This window comes from Diadema setosum, chromosome 22, assembly GCF_964275005.1.
Source record: "Diadema setosum chromosome 22, eeDiaSeto1, whole genome shotgun sequence".
Taxonomy (NCBI): Eukaryota; Metazoa; Echinodermata; class Echinoidea; order Diadematoida; family Diadematidae; genus Diadema; species Diadema setosum.
In genome coordinates, this window is record NC_092706.1 from 26,922,095 (window position 1) to 26,947,936 (window position 25,842).

The following is a 25,842-nucleotide window of genomic DNA, read 5'->3' on the forward strand; positions in this document are numbered from 1 at the left end:
AAGTCGCACTATGGCCAATGACAAGCCATTGCACAGTCTTAGCAGGCACTGAAAAAGCAACAAACATTGAAGTGGAGACTATACGTACAAAACACCCCTGCACATTTGCATATAAACAAAGACTACAACTCAAAAGGGTACCAAACAGTACACTTTACAATGTACACTATTCATCTGTTGGTCCTGTTTGAGCTTTATCCGTAGTGCTATAAGTGATGACAAGTATAAAGTAATCTACATTTGCAGATCCTAGAGATCAGTCCAACAGAATTAATAACAGTGCTTTATTTCACTGACAAAAATAATAAATGCATACGTACATTACACAGCATATTATTATGTTGAGTAATTTGTGATTATCTCTTTTCCCTGTGTGCAACAGTACATGTATCAAAACTACAGATTGCTTTCCAAGATAACATGTGGTTTTATGCATTGAGGCTTGTGAATTACAAGTGCTTTTGTCCTATACTGGGATAACATTTAAATCTTTGTAGAAGTGCTACACATACATACATACATAAAAGAAAATGTATACGAAAAGACCTTCAACTTGACCTTTACAATATACAATATGTACATCAGCTGTGTGTATTGCTACATGTGTAGTAGTAAACGCCATCATCGATGCAAAAGGGGGGGGGAGCAGGTACATGTTTGTATGTGTGTGTAGCTGCCATTCTGTGCATAAATGCAACACTGTTGTTTTGATGTCTCGTACAATAAGCACATATATATGCCATCTTCTCAACACACACATGGACTTGCACATTTTCCTGGACAAAAACTGCTTGAGTGACTAACAGCATGGTGATGTCACATGATCCTGGGTGCAAGTATCAGGTGACCGCTGTCTACATCAAGTGATCATGCAGTGTGCTGATATGAGACTTACCTTGAATTTACGGACCCTTTCTTCAGCAGACTGGGTTGTCATATGGACATTGATAATGTTTTAAGCTTCTACATTTCAACATCTCACAAATTGTATTATTGGTACTGAGGGGGTGAGGGGGATAGTGTTTGATTGTATTAGACTCCAACAGACCTAGAAAACTACAATTCTCTCTTCTCACTTTACACAATGAGAAATATAAATCAAGATGTCATATATACAGAATAGCTAGAGCACTAATCGAGCAAAAAGAGTATCAAATGCTTCATATGACACATCAGAATTACCAACTGATTATGCCACTCACTTAAAGGCCCCCCTCCCCCCCCCCCCAAAAAAAAAAAGAGGGGCTGCAAAGTCATCTCTATCCACAGGAGCCATTTGGAATCAACAGTACTATATAAAAACAAACTTGATCATGCTGACACCAGAGCACATTCCACAGAGGATGGTCCAGGCATTATCAATATATGTAAATGGAACAAACTTACAGTCTAGACAGGCCTACATATTAAATGAATAAATTAACAGTTACAATGTATATGTCAATCATTATGAATTAATATTTTCACTTTGAATGTACAAGCATTATATGTGGGGGAAAATAATTCCAAGGTACATGTATAGGAGGTCTTGTGAGTGCATATGGAAAGTTTGGAAATGTTTGCTTCCTCTCTGTGAAGTTCATGTTTTGGGTGGTTTTAGCTCTGCTTTGCTCTATGTTTTCTGGTACTTCATGCATTTATGTGCCTTAACCCACATAACAATACAGCTTGGTATGGTAGACATGAGGGGGTGTGTTACGTAAATCATCTTACCTCGTCTGGCTTGAGAGGGAAGCCCACGATGTCCGCCATCTGCTCCCAGTGGCGGTCCCGGAGTCCGGGGTTGCAGACCGAGGTTACCAGAGGGATGTACTCCTTGAAGTTATCCACCTGTGAGGAGGTGCCAAAAAATAGAAGAATGACGTCAAGCCATGCAACACATTGTAAGGGCATATCCCGCACAGTAGGTGTGTATAATGCATGATAAATGCCGACTGTAAACACGCACTGAATACATTGTATCCCCCCCCCACACACACACACACACACATGTGGGTGATATCTATCGAGTACTGATGTGGCATGACTTAGCTCACGTTTTGGTCGCCCCAAGGTTCCTATCTTTAGATTCCAGATATCAGACGCACAATAATGCAGAGCCTTGAATTGGACAATCCTTTCTAAAGTTATGAATTGATCAAAGACAGATCGACTGCACATGGACAACAATGTACAGAAAATATAAAAGATAATTACACAAAATTTCTTTCTTTTTTGTGAGAAGTACACTTTCCCTCTTATTGAAACTGGCAGTCTGATATTTCATTCTTGTTGAAACCTGTCATTGATCTTTTATATACCTGCATACCATACTTTCATGGTCTGACCCTGCGATACTTACCATACATTCATGGTCTGACCCTGCGATACTTGTCTTCTGTAATCTAGCGACAGCAGCCTCGCCCTGGCCTTCATTCATCTGGCCATACTCTCCAGATGCCCATTACACATTGTAAGGGATATAGTGACCGGACATTTTCCTCCATCACTCCTCGCCTATGGAACTCTCTCCCATCTTCTCCGTGAAATTGACAAACTGGATCACTTCAAAGCCTCACTCAAGACTCACATTTTTTCACGAGGCATTCAATTGCTAACTCTCTTGGAGGAGTCTGCGCCTTTGAATGTTTCTATAACAGATATAATTGTATGGTGCTATACAAATGCTGTGGATCACCATCATCATCATCATCATCATCATCATCATACCCAGCTCTTTGCTTACTATGCTACGTCTTACCTTGTCTTTGACCTTCTCCGCAATCTTCTTTGCCGTGGGAACCTCAGAGAACTGCTTCTCCAGCTTGTACAGGGTCCTCCAGTAGTTCCCAATGTCTGCATCCACCTGGTCTGGGTTGACGTCAGAGAAGGGTCCCTCCATCCACGCCCTGTCACACAGGAGCAAAAAAAAAAAAAAAAAGAAAGTTTGCACTGAATGTGTCATTTTCTGGTTGTCTGTACCTCACATGTTCACTAAAAGATCATTCTTTTTGTTTTCCATGACTTTGGTGGAAGCCTCCGAATATTATGCACAGTTTATAAATGTGAATTATCCCTGATGATTTTCTTTGCAAATAATGATAACAACTTTCATGCAAAATCGTACATGTAGGTCTCACATGATGGGAACATGTGTAATAAGGATTTCATTAACTTTCATCAACATGATTTGAATTTGTGGTCCATCCTTTCTGGGAATTTACCTGATTTGTTCAAATCCTCAATGATAGGTTAACTCTGTCTCAATATAGACACAGAAATGAGATTTCCCCTAGGGGTACATCACTCATTGTGTTTTGAATTTGAATACCATGTGCAGTGAGCATCGGCATTAGTACATTATTTGAAGACATCTGGATGTGGTTTTGAGTTTGATGAGTTTCATGATTTCAAAAGCTGAGGCATTGTGGGTCTACATACTGCATTGCATATACAAGCGTGGTACAATTTTATTCATGTCCTTTTAACTTTCAAAAAATGGGATTGCATCATCAGGGAGGTGCCAAAAGCTTGATCCTGAACCCCTAGGTATATGTGAACGTGTAGCACAAAACCAACAGAGAGTCGCACGCTCGGATTTTACGTGAGGATTCAAAATAGGTGAAATAGCTCAACCAATTTCAAGTTTTGTTTGTTGTTGTTTTTTCCTTCAGGAAGAGTGATTCTTCTTCTGCATAATTCTAAAGTTTGGGATCATAAAATGACTGGGAAATTTGGATTTTTGTTGTTGTTGTTGTTGTTGGGTGTTTTTTTTTTCAATATTATATTGTAGACTAGCGTGATTATGCAATACCAAGTTCTAAAGACTCCTTTTCATTTCTTTAAAGCCCTAGACACACCCTTCACTTTCAACTCTAAGAATGGTTTGAATGGATGATGCTACTGCTTTGAGAGTTACCAGGTACTGTAGTATCAGTTAATAAATAGCATGTGGTGAGAGAGTGTGCAAGATTTCAGCTTAATCTGATTATCCCTTCATTGTGGTTACCCTGGAGTTTTACATCCTGTTTTTTGTCCCATTCATTGTGCAGAGCACAGCTTGGTGAGGATTAAGCACTTGAATAGACCCTAAATTTCAAAGCCTCTTTCATTATAGAGTGTGTACTTTCTTTCCATTAATTAAATGGGTTAGGAAACTCCACTTGCACTGAGTTATACATCACTTTAAAGCTTACAGCCAGTGCTTTTAGAATCTCCCCTAAACTGAAAATCTGGGTCTGGCGACTTTTTGTTGGTTTAGTGATGCAGGATCACATAATATGCATGTGTGGGACAATGCCATCTGTAACTCACTTGTGTTTGGTGTTGAATTCCACAGTGGTTTCATACAGCTTGAGGTAAGGTCCCAAGGTGGACTGGATGCTGTTCTTCTGGGGGTAGGCAGATGTCTGCCAGCCAAAGGATTCCTCCTCCGTGTTGAAAGCCTCAATCTGTGTGGAGAGCAAGAGAAACGCCATTATGTAGTTGGTTTATCATAGGATTCTACAGAGAGCATGATTGGGGATATACAGGCACACCATCAGAGTTCAGATAAGTATGGTTCAACTTTCATCAGACAGTACATGTGTATATCTGCCAGAGTGCCTTCACAAAAAAAAAAAAAAAAATAACAAATGCTTGTCATCATATCTACATGAATGATGATGATGGGGGTTAAAAGATGACCTGTACTTGATACTAATTTCCTACACACTGTTTTGTTAGGCTAAATATGTAACTTTACTATTAAATTTCTTTTTTTCTTACGCAGTCTCGCGTAAAACATCTGCCTGAATGTCTAAATGCATGAGCTCAGTAGTAGTCCAATGCATCCAAAATGATTTTGATTATTCTGCTGTTTCAATCATGCTGAGTGGAATACCAAAACTGTGAGACAACTCAAAGTTCTCTGTGTTGATAGTACAGCAACAGTGCTGATGAGACAAACATGGGGTTCTTTCCTACCTTCTCAGCGGCTGCCTCCAGCCTGTTACTCAGGGCCTGTGCCTTCTTGAGGTAGCGGTTGACCTCAGACAAATCCCCAAACGTCTGGAACTCCTCCAGCTGTTTGGTGTAGCCGTCCAGCTCCTCCTGAAAGCGCTCGCGACGTAACTGAGGGCAAGAGGGACGTAAGGCTCAAATCACCGATCATCAAAACACTGACTGGCTACCACATTTCACATCATTCAAATTTGATGGGGATGATTCATTCTTTTACCAATGGAAATGTGATGTTATCTCCTATAATAGATAAAACCATAACCACTCTGTTTATCTGGTTGACTCCATCAATCACGATCAACTCAAAGGTCGTGTGAAATTGTGCTTTAACCCATTAGTAACTGAACCACCCGAAACCGCACATCTCACTACTCCCTAAAACTCCTGAAACCTCCCATCCTATTTTTTTGTTTGTTTTATGCTTTACCATTTTTTTTCTATATAGAATACATGATTATGTAATTTGAAAGAGGTCAATGGTCAACAAAAGTATGTCAGAATTATTTTTGTCACACCATTCTCTCGATAAAGTCTTAATAGGGTTTCAACAAAACATAACTTACAAAAGGGGTCACAGACAGACAAAAATAAACATGCAGTGAGTTGCAATGTAGTTCACATAGTTTAGAGAGTTGTCAAAAGGAGCACAATATTGCTGTACTTTCTAGGAAACCATGTAGGCCATTATGTACCAAATTTTCAGTTGCTGAAGGGTTAAGGAGCTGTAAATGATCACAGAAATCAAGAGTTCCACACAGGTTTCTTCTACTCTGGCTCCTTTCTTCTGTCTTCCATTCTTCTGTGTTCCTTTCCAACCACCTTACCTTGAGGCCAATTTTTCCTCAAACTCCACTGCTGTGTTTTACTGATACTGTTCCATTCACTCAATCATTATATCGTCGCTGGGGCGACAAGACCTCGTATCTCAAAAATGTCAAATGTTCAGGAGAGCCAAAAAACATGGCGGCCAAAGCACTATACTGAATGGGATAGCCGTTCCTTTGTCATGCCGTGGTGGCTTCATTTTTGGGGTAAGACAGCTGGGATTTGGACAGGACATCACTTAACCGATTATTTGACCACTAATGCAAAAAAGTCATTTTCACTAAAATTTGAGATACAAGGTCTTGTCACCCCAGCAACGATATATCTTGTTGGGTGTCATTCTCCTTTGAGGAACTGGTAATAAAGACAGTGATCAAGAGTTCCTTGCAGGTTAATCTTCTACCCTCCCTTCCTCTAGCTGCCCCCCCCCCCTTCCTCTGCCCTCCCTTCCAACCACCTTACCTTGAGGCCTTCCTGGTATTGGCCGGTCTTCTCGTCCACGATCGTCTTGTGTTCCTCGAAGATCTCCGGCATGCGGCCGTGCCACTGGAAGGTGCTGCTGTTGAGGCGGATCTCGGCCGGCGAGAACGAGGCATAGTCGACGAGGAAGGCCAGGCGGTCGCGGCTGCTGACCAGGTCCTTCTCCAGCTCATGGATTGTCTTCTTCTCCACGTTCTCAATGTACGCCCGCAGCTCCATCAGCTTCTCAGTGTTGGGCGGCGTGGTGAGGGCCTTCTCTGCGATCGCCTCATACTCCTCACACAGCCTGCGGATGGGGCGAGGGTGGAGGCAAATATCAATCAAGATCCATGATGTGACCAGCAAATGATTCCATCCTCTTGTGTGGTAAGCAGTCAGTTGTGAATGAATAACTTATTGATGCTACCCATTGATTAAGCGATCGTCAAGATCCAGCAGATTCATATCACTTTTCCCACCTGGTTCTAGTCTTTACAAGCAGCTAGTTTGCAGATCAATACACCATTACATTCAGATCTGGGCTCCGTTTCATAAAATATGTTATCAGTGACATCTGCCACATTTCTATGACAAATTTGCTCTCAGCCAATCAGATGCAAGGATTTCAGTAGTTTGTAACAACCATCACAACTTGTCACTGATAACAAGTTTTATGAAACGGGGCCCTGATCTACAGGTACTTTACAAATACGTAAATGAGTTAAGCATAATAACATATTACAAGTCACTGTGCTTTCAGGTTTAGAGAAAATGCAATTTGTAGTTTTGACTGATAAGTAAATTGGCTTTAAATATGAATCACTGCCTTACAGCTATTTCATAGCTTTAACAATGGTAGAAAGTACATATTTTGTGCATGCAAGGGAACACGTCTTCATCTGTCTGTGACACACATGAAACGTCATCTCAGGTTTTTGTTCTCAGAAAAGCTGACTTACTTGCGGTTGGCATCAGCATGGTCCTTGCACATCCGGGCCAGCAGTCTCTCCATGAGCGCCTCGGACCGCTTGGACAGCGCCCTGATGAGCTCATCACAGTGCAGCTCAAACATCCCCAGTCTCACCACCTGAGTGAAGACAAGACCCATCGGGATACACCAATCAAAAGACTCCTGCTCTTGATTCTAAAAATCCCAAACAACAACCACTGTGACCTTGATTCCCGCGTTGCATGAGGAATCATGAATGAATCTTAAACCCCAAAACTCCACCTGCACTAACTTTTTTTTTGCTCCCCCCCCCCAAAAAAAAATGATGATGATGATGATGACAAAGTGATACAACAAAACATTTAATACCTTCTTTTACTTTGCACTTGACAACTACAACTTGTATAATCACATATTTGATTGCTACTATGCCAATTCTGTTGTAAAAACCCTTATTTGTGTACCTGTTTACATTATGCTGGTGCTGTGATGAATTGCACTTATTGGCAGATATTGCTCGTTTACAATGTCATAAACGCTGCCCATTCAGCAACGCCAAATATAGCACTACACAGTACAACTTGCTATTAGAGCCAATGCAGCTGCCATCCATGTACAATGCTACACAAGATCTACATGACATTCTGTATTATGGCCAACTGCAAAATACACAGTACTACACTACTTTGTGACAATTAGTAATTTGTTGGAGTCAAGTAGCTACATGTCATGTTAGATGAACACAGGTACAATGTATGCACTATAGCTGGTTACAATGACACAAAAATTAGACGTAATGGACATACCAAGACACACAGAGTTAGCTAAGAGCTCATTTCAAGTCATGTACTTAACTGTTCTGCTTCTTATGTAAAATATTTTGTTCATTTTGTTTCTGTCTGAATTCTTATGTATCATCAACAAGATCTGGAAAATGAAAGTCACACAAGGTTCAACGTATTTGGTCAAGTTGGCAGAATCTAGGCTTGTTTTTCAATCACAGCTTCAGGAAATATGTTAGTACAGTGTAGCTATGAAGAGTGTTAATGAGTGCTTCAGTTATTGCTCCTGCACATATACAGTCATACTGCATATGTACAGGTTACAACTCGTTTTGCTGAAATAACTAAATTTCTGTCTCTGTTGACAAGCTTTGAGACTAGTACGCCACCAACAAACAACTACAAGACAAAGCAACTGATAAAATGTACACTGAACAGACATTATGGAATTCATCCTGGCTAGAAAAATTACCAAATCCAAACGGGAGTCGAAAACAATACAGTTGAACCTCTTGTATCCGGACAAGTCAGGACCGGGGCTCATCCAGATAAGGGATTTGGCCGGATACGGGAGACTCAATGCTTTACATATACATACACATGTACTGATGTAGCCCATTGTAGTACCACATGTAGTAATGTGTATACTGCAACCTTTTCATTGTTACACTCAGTAAGAGACCCCAAAATAGAGGTTCGTGTTTGCAAGAATGAAATCATTTTCTTTTATAAATTCTTGGAATGATTTACCTAAATAATTATTAAGAAATGTATCAAGTAGATCTTGAAAATAAACCGTACTCGGCAAAGTCGACTGTAGGTCGCCATTGTTAGATTGAGTTGGGAATCCCCCTTTCCTCCCGTAATTATTAAAAAAAATCACGGCGAGATTGCGTCCGTATAATAGAGAGATCCGGATAAAGGGAGGCCGGATAAGAGAGGTTCAACTGTACATGAAAACTGTACAAGATGAGTGACAAGAGGTATCCAATTAATGATTCAGAATCTGAGGATATCTTCATCAAATTTACATGCAAATATTTATATTTTTCATCAGAGACACTGTGTATTTCTCCCTTGGTGTTCTTTCATAGCAACTGGTGTTTTTCTCTCAACTTGACATACACAAAGCAATCAGTGGCATGAGATGAAATACATGGACCCAGAGACAAGATACAAGATACTGAGATGAAGATTGAGGGAGAAATAAGGAGCTATTAGTGAGTGACACGCCAACACTGAAGGTAAAACATATGTTTCCATACGCCTGCAGAAACAGTTGCTTTTTGCTTTAATATGGGAATATATTACAACTACATATAATGCTGTGATTAACAAAATTTCAGTTGGGTAACCAGAAAAAAAAATATACAGGCCAAAAAGGTACGCTGACAGCATTACAATCTTAGAACATATTCAACTGTGGTTGCTATACGTAATGTTTTAGAATCGATTATCGATAATCAACAAATCAGGTCTTAGTATTATCCATCGATCTTCTGAATGAGAGTGAAATGCATGCAGCCTCTTGGGAAATATGATCGCTAAGGTACACACAATCATCACGTAGCATTCTACCTACTCACTTCTGAAAGTGGAGGGCTTTTGGGAATCAAAGTTGTGCTGTATGTACACGGGTGAAATTATTTTACTCTTTTGATCTCAAAACACTCCAGAGCAACTCATTACCCTCACTGGTAAATCATATCAGCCAGACAAGTTCCTTGATAATAGTTCAATCCTTTTGATGTATCACAAGCATATTCAAAATGGTGGAAATATTAATTCTGAGCCCTTATGAGAACTATGTTTTGCCTTTGATAGTATGAAAGAGGAAAGAGTGAAGCAGAAAACTCAGGGAAAAACAGGTTCATGCCACCCACAAGGACAAGCCACACACATGATGGTCAGCCACGTACATTCTACACACCAATATCTTCACTGACACAATATGATAATCATGATCATGTGAAACGCTGACAACGATCAGCTCTGACACTACGAAATACTGATGGCAAGACATTGCAATACTGGTAAAGCCATTACTAGAACTTGATATTCATTGCAGACTTCAGGTATTGAAAGTGTCAATGCATTTAGATGATGAACTGTAATCTTCATTTGGAAGTGTCTTTGAACCAGTGATCATCCATCTCAAGGTTTTAGTTTAGGAGTCTGTTGCCCTACACTGACTTCTCCACTGCTAATGAGAATGATTTGAGAGATCTGTTGATAAATGCAAAATTTCTATTTGAAATTTTAAATTGGGGGGAGGAGGCTTCAAGTGGTTCTACAGACTCATGGTTTCCACAAAGCATCATTATGCAAATGCTTCATCACCACTTAATGAAGAACTCGCACAAAAGCTGACAATGACTGATATAAGGACACATGTGGGATACACTGGGTTAGTGAGGACACAGCATTATTGACATAATGAAGAGGCGGCAACTGTGAGGTTATGCACTTCAGATAGTAAGAACAGGACAAACCTTTCGTTGGTCGGCTCCATCCTACAAAAATATGTCAGAGAAATTGAAGTAGCATGCATTAAACATGACATATCACAAGCTCCATCATGCCTTTGGATACTGTATACACTGAATATTTTGCGAGGTTTATATTTTCGCGAATTTTGCGAGTCAGGTGCTATTCGCGAAATTAAAGACACGCAAAAATAATGACTCTGATCCCGATATGAATGTGGCGCACATGTATACATTTCAGTACAGCACTCCACGATTGCGAATTCAACCATTCGCGAAATCGTCAAGAAGTCCTGATTTGCAAAAATTTAGACTCGCTAAATATATGGCGTATACAGTATTTGGCCGTATTCGGAATAAGATGGAGTCCCTGGAAACAAAGATACTGCAGAATATATCTTAGACTTCATATCAGGGACAAGATAAACTCTCGCTATTACCTAAAACATGCACACCTTGGTCAGAAATACAACATAATTTCACTGATACAATGGCTACACAACTATAAATGACAGGCATGTGGTTGCGGGTTTTGCTATAATTTTGTGGCAGTAGTCTGCAAAAAAAAAAAGACAGGGTGATTTCCAATCTTAGCTCTACCTGACTGTCCAAATATGAAAGAGAGAGAGAGAGAACAAAAAGATGATGACACAAAATGTGTTGGATTTTTGAGGGATTGGAAAAATTACAGATAAAAAGAAACAAATCAAAACAAAAAATATATAGGCCATTTAAGTGGGAAAATATGAGATCTAATATATTTTGGCCTCCGAATGATTTCACCAATTGAGTATCTAACAATCCTTAACAAATATGTCAACTAGTTGTGTCTTCTTGCATGCTGATGTTTTGCCCCTTTTCTGTTTTATTTTGCTTTGTGATGTTAAATATTTCATTTTCCTGCTGAGTTACCAAATGCATGAGCTCTGGCAATTAAAATTTGCATGGTTTTTTTGTTTGTTTGTTTGTTTGTTTGTTTGTTTGTTTGTTTATTTTTTTGTCTGTTTATTCATTTTTCTTGTAAGGGCCTATAGTTTACTCTCTAAAGAGTCTTCGGAAAAAGCCAGACATGTCAACATTGTAAACAGCATTGCAGTATTTCCAGGGCTGAAAAGGGTGCCTTTTTGGTGAGGAAACAAAAAAAGAATAGAATAAAAACAGGCTTTCCTGCAATAGATATGCATAACAATACAACCTGGGAAGACAGTACTTTCCATTATCAAAAAAAAAACCTGCAGTATTTTTCGCAAAAACAAAACAAAAAGATATCGGTACAACCTACTGCAATAAAAGTAATGGCTGGCATCTCTGCCACGGGACAAACCTTGCGTGTGTGGAACATGATCTCCTCGTTCAGCTGGTGGTATTTCTCTACCTCCTTGGTGTACTCATCAAATGTGTGTTCCTCCTGCATGAACTGCTCAACATCAGCATCGGCCTGCGGAGAAAGATCAATCAAATGATATTAGTTTGTTTGCTTTCATGAACTGTGAAACCAAAAATTTTCATGTGCACTTTAATTTTGAGAGAGCCAAGATTTGCAAAATTGAAATGCACACAGTACTTCTTGTCTACACTATATGCATTGAGTGCCAGGACCAGTCGCAAAATTTTGATGTCACAAAAAAAGGCCATCAGCTTCAATTTGCGGAAATTTTGTGCCATGATTATTTCTGATTTTATAGTACAGATGTACTCACATCAATCACACGGTTGGAACTATCCAGACGCATACATACAGTAGCTGTAAGTTGGCAAGATATTTCACTGCTTCTCTGTTCATTCCCCCCCCCCCCCATAAAAATAAACAGATTTTAAAAAAATAACAAACTTAGCCCACCTCTAAGTTAAACAACCCACTATAGGCATAACAATACCACAATCCCATGTGAGAGCAGATGACCTCTATAGTTATCAATGGTAATAGTTTCATGGTATCTGTGCCAGTAGGTGAGGAATGCAAACCAGTAGTGCTGCTTATCAGCAAATTGTCATATCTATGTAACATGAATTGCATACATCTACAGTTGAATGTGCACAGATTGACAAAAGATGCTATCCACAGCAGAACGATATTGCACGTAACTTGCATGATCCGACAAAAAAATACAAAGTAAATCACATCTCCACGTATAGCAAGGAATATGTCAGAAGTGAGTATCATAATACAGGGCGATAACTGACAGTGTATAGCATTCCATCGGTAGCTAGCATTTGGCAGCAAGATTCTCTTCAATCAAAGTGAATTTTCAGATTGGAACATCATTTGCATCATGTCTATAACATGACAAATGACAGCTACAAATCATCCTGCATTATTCTTCCATTCCCAAAATCATTCACCCATCATCCACTTGCCACAAAGCTACGGCTTGAATTCCACTATTAAAAAAATATCACCAAAGAGTCAACAAATGATCAACCATCATTCACACAATAAAATCAGCCGAGCTCTGATCGTGATGGCCCTTCTGTGAGGTCACACGAGCACGAGCTCTGTCCTCTAGAGTTGGGAGGGGGGCGCAGGTCTGTGTGGCTTACCTGTTTGTTGATGAGGAACATGTACTTGTCGTAGATCTTGAGGTGATCCTTTGGCTGCTCGCTCTCCCGCTTGATGATCTCTTTAATCTTGGCCTTGTGGTCAGCCAGAATCTCCTCCAGGATGATGGGACGCAGCGTGGCCTTGGACTTTGGGCCACTCTGGAATGGTCACCACATACAATGGAATGGTCAACGACACAAACTCAAGTTGCCATTGTCTTTACTTTCCTTTTTTGTTTGGGTTTTTTTTTTTTCTGAATGCTGTATTACACATACATACTGTACACACAAACACAAATGGATAATAAGCATTTAGCACACTAAGAGGACATGGAATTGACAGCTCACAAGGTGTAGACATTGCGAGGCGCAATATACACAGGAATATTATTGTATAAGCTGTTATTTTTGAAAGGGTTTAATTTTCGCGAATCACAGTTGGATTGCGAACTTAACAACACATGAAAAATGTCGCCATGCAACAGCAATGGCTAGTATATTACGATGGCGTTGGTGTCAATTCGCGAAAACAACATCTCGCGAAAATATCTGTATGCCAAAATAACAACTCATACAGTAGATTACTCTTTTGATGGCAGCTAATACCTGTCATAGTAATGCTCTTTCCCTCTGAAGCCAGAAGCGTACAATTAAACTTTCCTTCATTTTTTTTATTATTTTATAAATAAGTGAGTCACATAGCACAATAGAAGTTCAATTATTATCAGCAGAATCAAAAAGATTATCAACTGGACCTTTCAATCCAGAGGCGGATCCAGGAATTCCGTAAAGGGGAGGCGCCTTTACAAAATTAAAGGGGGGGGGGGGGCATGTGTCCCCTCCCCAATTTTTTTTTGAATTTCTTTTCACAAAAAATAAAGAGGGGGCATGCGCCCTGTGTGTCCCCCTCTGGATCCGCCACTGCAATCCACCATCTTTTGTCACTCACCCATTCTGAGTACAGCTTGGTCTCCACCCTCGGAACCACGCTCACGGCCTTGATCATGACATCGTAGACGTTGAGGAGCACGACCTCGAAGTCGGCAAAGGTGGGCTCAAACTTGATGTCGCTGCCGTCCAGCACAAGGCGAATCACGAAGCCAGGGTGCTCAAAGGCACGGGTGGATGTCTTGTACAGGGGAGAAGGAAAATGAGGAAAATCATTACTAAAACTGCTGGTGCACATCATGATACACCTTCTCTGACTTGATTACAAACAAAATTTAACTTTGAAAATTCATTTTTGTCATTGTTGGGGTATTGTTGGTTTTCTTTTTATGATTTTTGCTAGCTTCCTAGGATCACAATCATGATCCGTAAGGCCTAGTATCTGAGTACACTTGGGAAGGGGTCGTTGGCAAGAACATCTTTTGTAAAAATATATGTCCCACTAAAGAATGGGAATGACAAGATATGCAATATTCTTCATGGGCAAGCCAGTTGGACATCCATAGCATAAAAACTAGATTATTTTCTAGAACTTTAAATGTGCAAGCAATAAGGAAGTATGATCAGTTTTCCTTCTTTTCTATCCTTTTGTTCTTTTTTTTTTGGGGGGGGGGGTGGGGGTAGTTTGGTTTGATTTTGTGTTTCTTCTATTTCACATTCTATTCCTCCATGATAGAAAAAAAAAAATAATAGTAATAATAATAATAATAATAATAATAATAATAACAATAGCTGGTTTTATATAGCACATTTCACACTTGTCAAGTATCTCAATGCGCTTTACAGACTATTATTACCCCGGAAAATGGAAAAAAAAAAAAAAAAAAAAAAGCAAAGCTGAAAGGGACGGCTGAATCTCACCGGAGCCTGACAGATGAGGCCGGTGAAATCGTCCATGGAGTCAAGGCAGAGCTCCTGGAGGTGCTGGGTCATCAGTGTGGCAGCACAGTTGAAGAATGCCTCCAGCTTCTTGCCGTTGTGGTTGCTGGGCACCAGTTTGCGCCGGTTGCCCTGGTAGTAGATGTTCTGCACTTCTGGGAACCACCTTGTGAGTGACAAGAAAAAAAAGCACAAGACTTTTAGTATCCAAAAATCTGCTTTGGTTTGTATCAATTTTCAAAACAATGTCAGTCTGTAATCCTGACATTTGTAGTAGTAGTTAATGTCGTAGTGGTAATATTATTGTTACAGTAGTAGTAGTAGTAGTACCCTGTAGTAATATGTAGTAGTTGTAGTAGCTGTAGTGGTAGTAGCAGTAGTAGTTATGTAGTAGTACTAGTAGAAGTAGTACAGTTGTAGTGGTAGTAGTAGTAGTTAGTAGTAGTAGTAGTAGTAGTAGCAGCAGCAACATTCTTATCAACAATATAACCAGTATTCCGTTCTTTGTAATGTATTGACTAGTTATATCACTGTGCTAGCGGTTATCTCATAAATGCTTCTTAACCCTTTCTAAGCCTTGCACACCAATTGGCACTTATGCTAGACCACTTTCTTTGCCAAGTGGCACATATGTCTGGAAACTAAATGCTGAATAACAGAGACTACCTATCGAACACCTATGATATTTCTGTTGGACTCGGAATATCACTACACCTGAGAGGGCTTGTTAATCTACAACTATGAAGGTCAAGCTTTGGTGGGTTACTAAATGATGGCGACACAGCCAAGCAAGTTCAGCTAAGTGTCAGGGTACATAAGGGTTAAAGGACAAGTCCACCTTCATATACATAGGGACACAGTAAATGCAGCAATATTAGTAGAACACATCATGAAAAGTTTGAGGACAATCAGACAATCTGTTCAAAAGTTATGAATCTTTAAAAGGTTTTGTAAAATCATTGCTGGATAAGAAGACTACTACAGAGTATGATGTTACATGCATAGAACAATGTAAGGAAAATATACAGAGAATTCCACAAAATGTCTTGAAAAAATACACACTCCTTTGACTTGCTGCTGACATATGTTTCAGGTAATATTATTCCCCCCTGCCTTCTGAAAAAGCCAAGTTGTAGTGCTCTATTATTATGTGAGAAAAGTGGAAATATGTTGAATTTTCTGATACTTTCCTTGATATTGTTCTACGCACATGACATCACAAGCTGTATTAGTCTTCTAATCCAGCAATGCCAGAAACTTCAAATATTCATAACTTTTGAACAGATTGTCCAATTTTTCTCAAACTTTCTCTGACACGTTCTACTGATATTGCTGCATTCTCTCCTTCCTTACGGCAATAAAGGTGTATTTGTCCTTTAAGGGCACAAGAAGAGGAATAAAATATTCTTACTTTTTGAGCAGCTTCTCCTTAGCTCCCTCAATGTGTCTCATGACCAGGGTCTGAAACAAAGGCAGCTCCATGGAAGTCGTCTTCTGGTGGAACTCTTGGACGTCGACCAGACGCAGGTTTCTGTTGAGAGATCAAAAGTAATTTGCGCAGTGCTCAGATCACCTCTTGAAATTCTGGGGGGGGGGGGGGGTTTCTGAGTACATAGAATATGTATCTCGGCATAAATATATTGCAGCATGTGTGCAAGAGTGTACCGTATAAGCTGTTATTTTGGCGTACAGATATTTTTGCGAATCAGGACACAGACATTATAACAAGGTGTTGTTTACGCGAATTGATACCAAGGCTATCATAAGTGCACTATTACACTAGTGCATGGCGACATTTTTGCATGTTGTTAAATTCACGGATCAACAGTAATTCACAAAATTCGCGAAAGTTAAACCCTCATGAAAATAACAGCTTACACAGTATGTGATGAGAGGTTGACAGTGAGTTGGCAATTGTGTGTAATGACTCTCTACTTTTTATTATACATTTCTGTCAACCCATATGGAAGTTTTGATAAGTTCAAGTAAAACAAGGCTAAGTACATACCACTAAGACTTGTGATAAAATACCATAAATGGATGAATACAATACAATTTGTATATTATACAACACCTAATTAGAATGTAGCTATCCGATTGGTCGATTGCCCATCACATGGCATTTTGTTTATAAAAGTTCCATCGCACGCTGTGGCTGTCAACCATGCAATTTTGTTTGAGCAAAAATGGATAGCGCATGGCTGACGTCACCAATTTCCATTGACTCCCGTGTAAAACTCACGATTGACATGAAGTTTTTGTTCCATCGCATGGCTCATGTCACAACAACAAACATTTGCTGCGTGTACTTTTGTCACTCATTTTTGGAAACAACTTCGACTGATCGGCTATGCATATATACTTACATGGTGACTGTGAGGCTACTCATTCGTCTTTCACAGAAAATGGCTGCCATTTCTGTGCTAACTTCAAGAATCTGTGTGGACCACTTCTGTTGACGTTGGCGGTGTTGTATTAAACAAATAGTGTATGGTCTTTACTCGAGCAATGGAACAAGATTTCACACTCGGTGAAAGATGAGGCACACTATTCAACTCTGCTTCGCCTCGTTGAATAGAGTGCCTCTATCTTTCACCTCGTGCGAAATCTTGTACCATCGCACTCGTGACCATTCACTATTAATTTTGTATGAACTTACCCAAAGGAGACATGCCAAAGTTCCAGGACTTGCAGCATGGTGGGGTTGGTGATGTCCAGTTCCTGGACTATGCTGGCCTGGGAGGTGAGAAAGGCCTTGTTCCAGGGCTTGGGTACCACGGAGAGCTCGGCCCGGTGTGGAATCAGCTCCTCTTGCTTGTCATCATCCCGTTCACGGGGGTCACGCAGGACGAAGTCAACTGTAGATTAACAATGTACAGCTGAAACTTAACAAGGTGTCATTTGATGTAGAGGACCAATGAAAGTTCTACCTGAAGTCTATTTTTGCTTTTTTTTTTTTATGGTTATTCATGTTTCTCTAAATTGTAGTTCAGATGGGAATTTCTGTGAATACTTTATATCCACATTTTTGTGAATGTCAGGAATCTTATTTTCATGTATTGTGTTGTGCCTGGTTGAATCTATTTAAGGTACAGCCTGTATTTATTGTCAGCTACATGGTGTACATACTGTGGGGTCTATAGCATATACCATGCTCAGCATGCCAGTGTCTTTGTTTTGCTTGCAATTTTACTATGCCAATATCTGGCATCTGGAAGTGAAGTGAGAAATATATCTTGCCAGCATGGGTCATGGGTATCCAAGGCAAAGGACCTTTGTTTGTTTTATTACCAAAGGCAAGAAAATATTTTGCATGGTCTTTGCAATGTCAAAGGTATGCTCAGTTATTACACTTGAACCAGATGCAGCCATCTCGATAGGCACAGTCACACTACACAAAACTACGCATAGTTTGACTACCTGGTATCTTGCTCTGCGTAGTTTGAGCAGTGTGACTGCAAACTTCTCGCAGAACTTCCTGAACGCACTTGGGAAGTTTCTCACTATTCATGAAACTGCATGTACGTACACCTAGTTTTGTGTGGTGATGCCACAATAGATCCCTTCCAGTTGTTTACGCACATTGTGCATTTTCTTGTATGCTGCCGTGCATATTACAATGTTTTTCAAGTAAAGACCGAAACTATGGCTAATTTTACATCACTGAAGCTACACATAGTTTTGTCTGTAGTGTGACCAAGAGCTCAAACTTCTACAAGTTATCAGGAAGCAAACTACGCTTAGTTTCACATAGTGTGTATGTCCATGAGAATTACAGGATTACAAAATGGAAAAACATCTATCTTGTCTCTTTCATTTGACTGTGATGATGGTTCAATATTTGAGTACTCAAGGCAGTCAGTTGACAACTATTATGATCGACTAGAAATGGTTATTGCAAGCCAAGAGTGTCGCTGCTACTAACCGATGGACTTCTTTACACTGAGGAGATAGTCCTCCTTCATCTCGTCTGAGAGGTTCTCAATGGTTTCGCCGTGGCCCTCCTTGAGGCCGGCCGCCACCAGATGGAGTACATTCTCCAGCCACGAGTCCTCCATTGGAGCCACGTGCTCCGTGTCAATGCCATTGTGGATGTAGTAGTAGTAGCGCTGCAAGATTTAGCAAAAGAATCAATTATAATTGAATTATATTATACAAATGGGAAAACATTCAAATTTGCTTCATTGCCCAATTTTCCTCTTTTTTTTCAGGCACTTTGCCCACTGTCTTCAAGAGCTGAATTGCAAGGTCCAGAAAATTCATCTCAGTTCAATAGTAGCAATTTTCCTGTCTTCAACCAATCATTTCTTGAATGCATCTTCATTCCAAAATTGCATATTGACAAAGATGAAAAAAAAAAAAAATCAGCTTATAATTTACGTTCACAAAAGTCCTCCTGGATATTTTCTATCTCTTCAGTTCCCATCTTACCAGAATGTCCTTTTCGGCAGCAGTAGGAGATCCAGTCCTGGAGAGAGGAGGAAGCTCTCCATCAGCGGATGATGGTCTTTCACTGACTTCTTCTTGCCTACAAACATGATCAAGAAATACATGCAGAACATCAGGTCCTCTCAATGGTTATACATCTCCCCCCCCCCTCTTTTTTTTTTTAACCAACTTGATCATTGTTGCATGCAGTAGTCAATGTGGTAGCAAGTACTGTTTTGCTAAATCCCCTTGCTATATTTATATTTTCATATTTTATCAAAAGTAAAAGGGGCAGCATTCACTCACAGATAGTCAACAGAAATATTACTACATTGCAGAATTCTACACAAAACACACAACTATGATACATTCTTTGATCCTTTAGCTTTGTGTGTCCCTTTGGCAACCCATAAAGTTATACTCCATTAATAAGCTGGTACAAATTTACACATATTATAGACATGTAGGTAAATCAGACCTTTCCTCAGAATATATATTTTTTTCTTAATGATGGAGGGGGAACAATTGTACAGATTTCTAATGAATTTATTTGGACTCTGAAAAATTCCAATCATAATTCTCCATCATCCTTTCGAGGAAGTATTCTGGAGTGACTTAGGGAGTCTTTTCATTTCTTTTTCAAAAACTCTAAGGTGTACGTGACCATCCAGATTTCATATACATGTACAATATTGTATTAAGATATCATCCTTCAACAATGCAACATTCTGTGGCCTTTGCAAAAGGGACACATAACATTAAAATACAAGTGTAAGATGGTCTGAACTTACATGATGATGTTGACGAGGGCATTCCTGAAGGTCTCCCTGTCCTTCCTGGGGTGAGAGAAGCCCTTGCCTTTGTTCCCGTTGGTTCCATTCTGCTCTGCCTCGTTTGACTTGGTGCGGGTTCTCGTTCGGGCTTTCCGCGTTCCTTGCGGGGGAAAAGAGATGAGAACTATAATGGTGAACTATGACACAAGGAATGGTGAATATTACAAAGAGCTGCAACAATGATAGGAAAGCTAACACTTGTGTCAAGAGGATGTTTCAATTACAAAAGTGTAAGTAAATCACAGACCAAACATAAAAATGACAGCTGGATGCAGAGCAATTCATATATCCAATCGCAGGGCGTAACAACTTGAAGAGCACACTTCAAGTCTGGTAATGTGTGGACAACAGTTTCGCTTTGAATTATTCACGGAGCATAGACACAATGTATAACTTAAGGTCTGAATAACAGTTGACAGTGCCACCTGTGTTGCTATCTCAATAATTTTGTTGCAGAGCACAAAATGGTTTGTTGTCGCATGCCTATCTTATTGGCTGGCTGGTCAGTGACAAAACAAATTCAGTGGGTTGGTAGTCTCTCTTGTCTGTTTGAGAATAATATACAACAATTAATGGGACCAATTTAATGTAAACATATTTTCTGTCTCAAAATTGAAAGCCAACAACATATTGTGTGCCAAGAGCAAGTCCATTATTTCTATGCTTTCCACGAAAAGTCATGATTCAACAGGTTACTTACTTGGTGTTATTTGTGCAGTAACACTCAGATCTTCTACCTCTTCTTCAGGTGGTTTGCCAGTCAAGATGAATGATGGTGGATTGGCCTGCCAAACAGGCTTGGAGCGTTTCTGTTATTGACACATACATGTATAGACAAAAGGTACTGTAAAACAAGGAATGTTCCCATGCATTTTAATTTTTGCGAATTTTGCGAGAGCTGAGTTTCGCGAAGTTAAAATGCACGTTAAAGATCTTGTCTACACTACATGTACATTGTCTATATGCATTGAATGTTATGGGCAACTCATGAAAATTTCATGCAGCGAAAATATTGTGTTTTACAATAGTTGCAAGTTTTCAGAACAATATTCTGTACAATTAAGATACACAACAAAAGAAACACAATTTGCACTCTGTTTAAAATGTGTCAAACTAATGCAACATCACAGAGTGACGCAGCAATACACACAATATGGAAGACTCAGATCACAGTGGCGGATCAAAGGGGGGGGGGAGTGCACCGGGCGCCTTTTTTTTTTTTAAAACAAAAGAAATAAAAAGAAAAAATGGGGTGCATGCGCCGCCCCCCCCCCCCCTTTAATTTTGTAGAGGCGCTCTCTCTTTACAGAATTCCTGGATCCGCCCCCGGGCTCACACATGGGCTGACAAATACAAGTCTGAGGTAATGGTGCACAAAGACTTGTCATAAAGAGCTTGGCATGAACAATTCTGGAGAGAGTTTTCAGGTCAAACATGAAGTGGCATGGTCGTACACTGTTCATCATGTCAATCAATATAAGTTTATATTACAATTCATTTTTGTTGTACCTTATAGCACTGTAAAAGAGGAAATGATATCTGCATTTTATGCAATTTCTAAATTCATAATCCAGTGCAGGTACATGTACAGTGTAAAACAGATATGCCAAACAGTGACCAAAAATATTCTGATACACAAACAAAAATGCATTTGGGAGGCAATACACTGATTCAAGGTAAGCACTAAAAAAAAAATAAAAATAAAAATAAAATAAAATAAAATGCACATTTAATGAATCAATATGACAGCAACTCTTTATCACATTTTACGGGATGAAGTAAAAAATCTCCTAAATGCTGCAATGTATCACGCTGGCATGCATCTCCAGCAATTTGAACTCGATCTCACGTCAGAGACCAATCATTTAATAATCTAGACTGCAAGCAGCACTAGTGCAGATCCAGGAATTCTATAAAGGGGAAGCACCTTTACAAAATTAAGGGGGGCGCACGCTGCCCCCTTTTTTTTAATTTCTTTTGTTCCAACAAAAAATAAAGAGGGGGCACGCATCTGGTGCATCTCCTCTGGATCCGCCACTGGTAAGGATGTCCTTCGCAGTAGATTATGTTGTAAATTGCAACTTCAAGAGTTCAGAGAAACATTTATCAGACTTTTATACATGCCTACAGATCTGTAAACGTTTACTTTTGCATATATATGGCCAATTGTATGCTAAACGCTGTACACGTTTCTGTGAGGTATACCAATTAACATCTTACGGAGACTAGAGATATTTCAAAAGATGTTGAACAAATCAAAAATCAGATGAAAGTTGAGCACTTACAGCAGGCAGAGTTGGTAGAAACGACTGGGCATCATCCGGTTTCTTGCCTTTGTTAGCTCTTGGTGCTTGGTACTGTAGAAAGGAGTGAAAAGACAGAGAAAGTTAATCACTTTTCTCCTTGCATGTGTCTTACATTCCGTACTCATTCATTTACACCTAATTACTCATGAGAGCATTTGGGAGGATGAACCTTACACCTAAAAAAAAAAAAAAAAAAAAAGTTCAAAAAAAAGTCAACCAGTGATGCACATGTATAAGTTGTACACTGTACAGTATACTACTACAGTATACTATTATTATTATCATTATCATTATAATTATCATTATTATGATTACTATTCAGGGCCTGCAGAGCGTTTTCAAAAGTGGGGGGGGGGGGGCCACTTCCGCGTTTCATGAGCTAATAAGTAAAAAAAAAAAAAAAAAAAAAAAAAGGGGGGGGGCCTTCAGCACAACTTCTGAAAAGGCTTTATAGCTCATCTTTCTCATTCATTCCACTTCCGGGTTTCTTCAGCTGACAAGCAAAAAAAAAAAAAAAAGGTCTTCAGCGCAAAAACATTATCTTACCGCACACAAACTTCAAGGTCTCAATCTATTTCTTTCTAGTGCCATTTACGCACTTCCGGGGTAAAAAAAGTGGGGGGGCAAAAGTGGTGACACTTTTACAATAAAAAGTTCATTCGTAACAAGTTTCTTGCCCATGATCCAATCCAGCTTCAGGACTACAGTGGTAGTATACAAATTTACAATTTGTAATGAATGTTGACATTGTGTAAAGATTCAAGTTAGATTCTATTACAAAACAAAAATCATCAAATCCTAGTCCTATCAGATCTACATGTATGGTAATGTTGCCAACACTACAGACATGCTGCATGTTGTCTAAAAACTAGAGTTTGTTTAGAACTGTGGTCTCTAGAATTTAGAAATAGGCCTACCTATTAGTAGATGTCTAGAAACCTAGATCTAAATCTCTAACACGTTACACTATTTATGGATGAGAATGTTGCATTAATGCCATTGCCACTAATGGCTATAAAAACGCTGACCTAGAATCTAGATACCTTCATGTACAGGTTGTATGACCTACATTGTAGCTACCTCTGTCATGGGAGGAGTATGCTTTCATCGGCGTTTGCTTGTTGGTTTGTTGGTTTTTGTGCAAAATAACTCAAAAAGTTGTGAACGGATTTGGACGAAAGGTCGAGAATGATCCAGGAAATTTTATGGATATTATGAAGGATTTTTTATATCTAGGCCTACAATATGTAGGCAAGTAGGGTCAATGAAATTGGGAGGTTAAGCTGCACATTTTTTGAGGTTTGCATACTCTAGAACTTGTTACCTAGATCTAGTTAGTTTCTGCTACTGAGTGCTGGTGGGAGGCGCGCCGCGCAACTCGAAGTTGATGACGTAACAAAAGGCTTCGATTATATATTGTATATTGTTATTGGGAAATTGGCCGATTTAAATCAAGTACAAAGGAAGGTGTCGAACTACAATTGTAGTAAAAGGTTGAACTCTTTCAGTCATAGAGTATAAATACTTGGAATTGGAAAAGCCTTTGTGCAGATGCTGTCGAGGCAACATCAGTGAATAATACATAGCTTCAAGTCCAAGCTCAATGAGCACTGGAAGCAAAAGCATAACAAATTTAATCGAGATTGCATTGAAACTGATAATCCCGTGGATACATCACATGGATCTCCTCAGGCTCGGGACTGAACCCTTTGAATGGTCCTCTAGAAATCTATAGTTTTCACCTTACTACTGGGCATCATCGTAGGTAATTCAGGTAGAAATCTAGATTCTAAATAGGGTAACACCCCCAGTATTCGGCCACTAAAGCTTTTTTGCAATTTTTTTCAAACTAAATACATACACCATTGTACATACATCATATCTACAGCAATGTATGTGAAATACCGTTAGTGCACCAGTTTTCAACAGGACCCAGATTTCGACACCCAGCAGATAATTCTTATGAAATTTTATACTCAATACAAACGTCTGACTTCAGCAATCAACCAAGTTATCAATCACATTTCTAGTCTTATATAAACACCATTTGTCACTTGTCATCATAATCCGACGGTAGAATATTTAGGAGAAAAGCAACACAGTGTCAGCAGAAATGTTAATGTCAGCCATTTTTAGGGGTTCAAAACAATATGACGCATTTTGTATACATCGCCGTAAAATTAAATTCACCCGTGCCGGTTATCTTGCTTTAGTATCAGTTTGTTTGCCAAATCTTGATATTTGATTTCATAATCAAATTTAGTAATTTCATGGCTGAATTCGTGATAAATGAGCAAACTTATAGGAAGAGTTGGCTTTGAGAATGTGGCACCAGATTTCGACATTCCCATATCAAGACACGTAATAGAGAAAACAACAAGTTCCTGCGCCGGTATGAGTGCTAGTTTGCGTCCACAATGCAGTGTACGCGTACTGTTCGCGCTATGTGATTTCTGTGTGATGCGCGCTGTGATTGTGTCGAAAAATGATGCTGGGTGTCGAAATCTGATGCCAGCGACGGCGTGACGGAAATCGCTTAGAAATTGAACGCGAGTGCATTCAAATGGGAATTCGTTTAAGGCATATTATTATTGGCCTTTGTAGCTCAACTTCATATCGAAAGTGCGAGGTAAAACGGTGCAGTATTGATGGTAAACAAGGATATATGCTAAAGTTTCGAAAACAGGTACCCATACTGTACAGTATATCAAATTTCCTTAATCTCAATTTTAATTTTGTTAAATATCACTCAGAATTTCACAAAATCCCAAAATATATCACCTTGAAAATTTCCCAAAATACGGTCACCGCAACCAGTATTTCGTCACGCGATATGCGCGTTCAAAGTCAATGCGTGTTCAAGGCAGCTGAAAAATATGCCGCGCGCTACCTTGTTGGCGCAAAATTGCAACGGTGACGTTGCAACTTATCGGGCAAATTATTTATTGGCGGAGATCTGGGGGGCATTTCATGAAGGAACTTGTCGGATAAAATATCTGACAAGTCAATTATATCCGACAAGTTTTGAGAAATTCTTTAGTCTGATTGGCTAATTTCTCTGAACTTGTCAGATATAATTGACTTGTCGGACATTTTATCCGACAAGTTCCTTCATGAAATGCCCCCCTGCACTTTCAGTCAGAGTGTTTCTGTAAAGTTAGTTAGAAATTATGCAAATGCCATTCTAACGTTAATCATCACTTTCAGTTCAATTCAACCCCTTGAGGCTTGAGGGGACATGTGCATTGTTTTTAATAAATGACTAGATTCTACAAAGATCTACTGTAAGACACCTGTGTTTAGTGTGAAGTATCTAGATCTGCAGTAACCCCGTCGCGGGGCGCCGAGTACTCGTACGCATTTGTCCGTATGGGGTCACTGCTGCGGTTAGATCTGCAGGTGTTAGATGAACCAGGTTGATGTTCA

At 39.5% G+C, this 25,842-nt stretch overlaps 1 protein-coding gene across 1 annotated transcript in view; it reads right to left on the reverse strand.

The window, feature by feature from the left end:
* LOC140245365 (dynein axonemal heavy chain 7-like) overlaps nucleotides 1-25,842 on the reverse strand; it is a 129,723-nt gene that overhangs the window by 103,307 nt on the left and 574 nt on the right. Inside the window, exons 2-19 of the mRNA XM_072324942.1 lie at nucleotides 22,396-22,467; nucleotides 20,811-20,919; nucleotides 20,069-20,210; nucleotides 19,281-19,377; nucleotides 18,775-18,958; nucleotides 17,509-17,707; nucleotides 16,261-16,380; nucleotides 14,832-15,015; nucleotides 13,972-14,151; nucleotides 13,023-13,181; nucleotides 11,806-11,919; nucleotides 10,488-10,508; nucleotides 7,224-7,351; nucleotides 6,268-6,571; nucleotides 4,945-5,091; nucleotides 4,294-4,430; nucleotides 2,741-2,888; nucleotides 1,714-1,830 (exon numbers count right to left, since the gene is read on the reverse strand). Of these exons, the coding sequence (XP_072181043.1) occupies nucleotides 1,714-1,830; nucleotides 2,741-2,888; nucleotides 4,294-4,430; nucleotides 4,945-5,091; nucleotides 6,268-6,571; nucleotides 7,224-7,351; nucleotides 10,488-10,508; nucleotides 11,806-11,919; nucleotides 13,023-13,181; nucleotides 13,972-14,151; nucleotides 14,832-15,015; nucleotides 16,261-16,380; nucleotides 17,509-17,707; nucleotides 18,775-18,958; nucleotides 19,281-19,377; nucleotides 20,069-20,210; nucleotides 20,811-20,919; nucleotides 22,396-22,467 (2,562 nt within the window). The remainder of the gene's footprint in view (nucleotides 1-1,713; nucleotides 1,831-2,740; nucleotides 2,889-4,293; nucleotides 4,431-4,944; nucleotides 5,092-6,267; nucleotides 6,572-7,223; nucleotides 7,352-10,487; nucleotides 10,509-11,805; nucleotides 11,920-13,022; nucleotides 13,182-13,971; nucleotides 14,152-14,831; nucleotides 15,016-16,260; nucleotides 16,381-17,508; nucleotides 17,708-18,774; nucleotides 18,959-19,280; nucleotides 19,378-20,068; nucleotides 20,211-20,810; nucleotides 20,920-22,395; nucleotides 22,468-25,842) is intronic.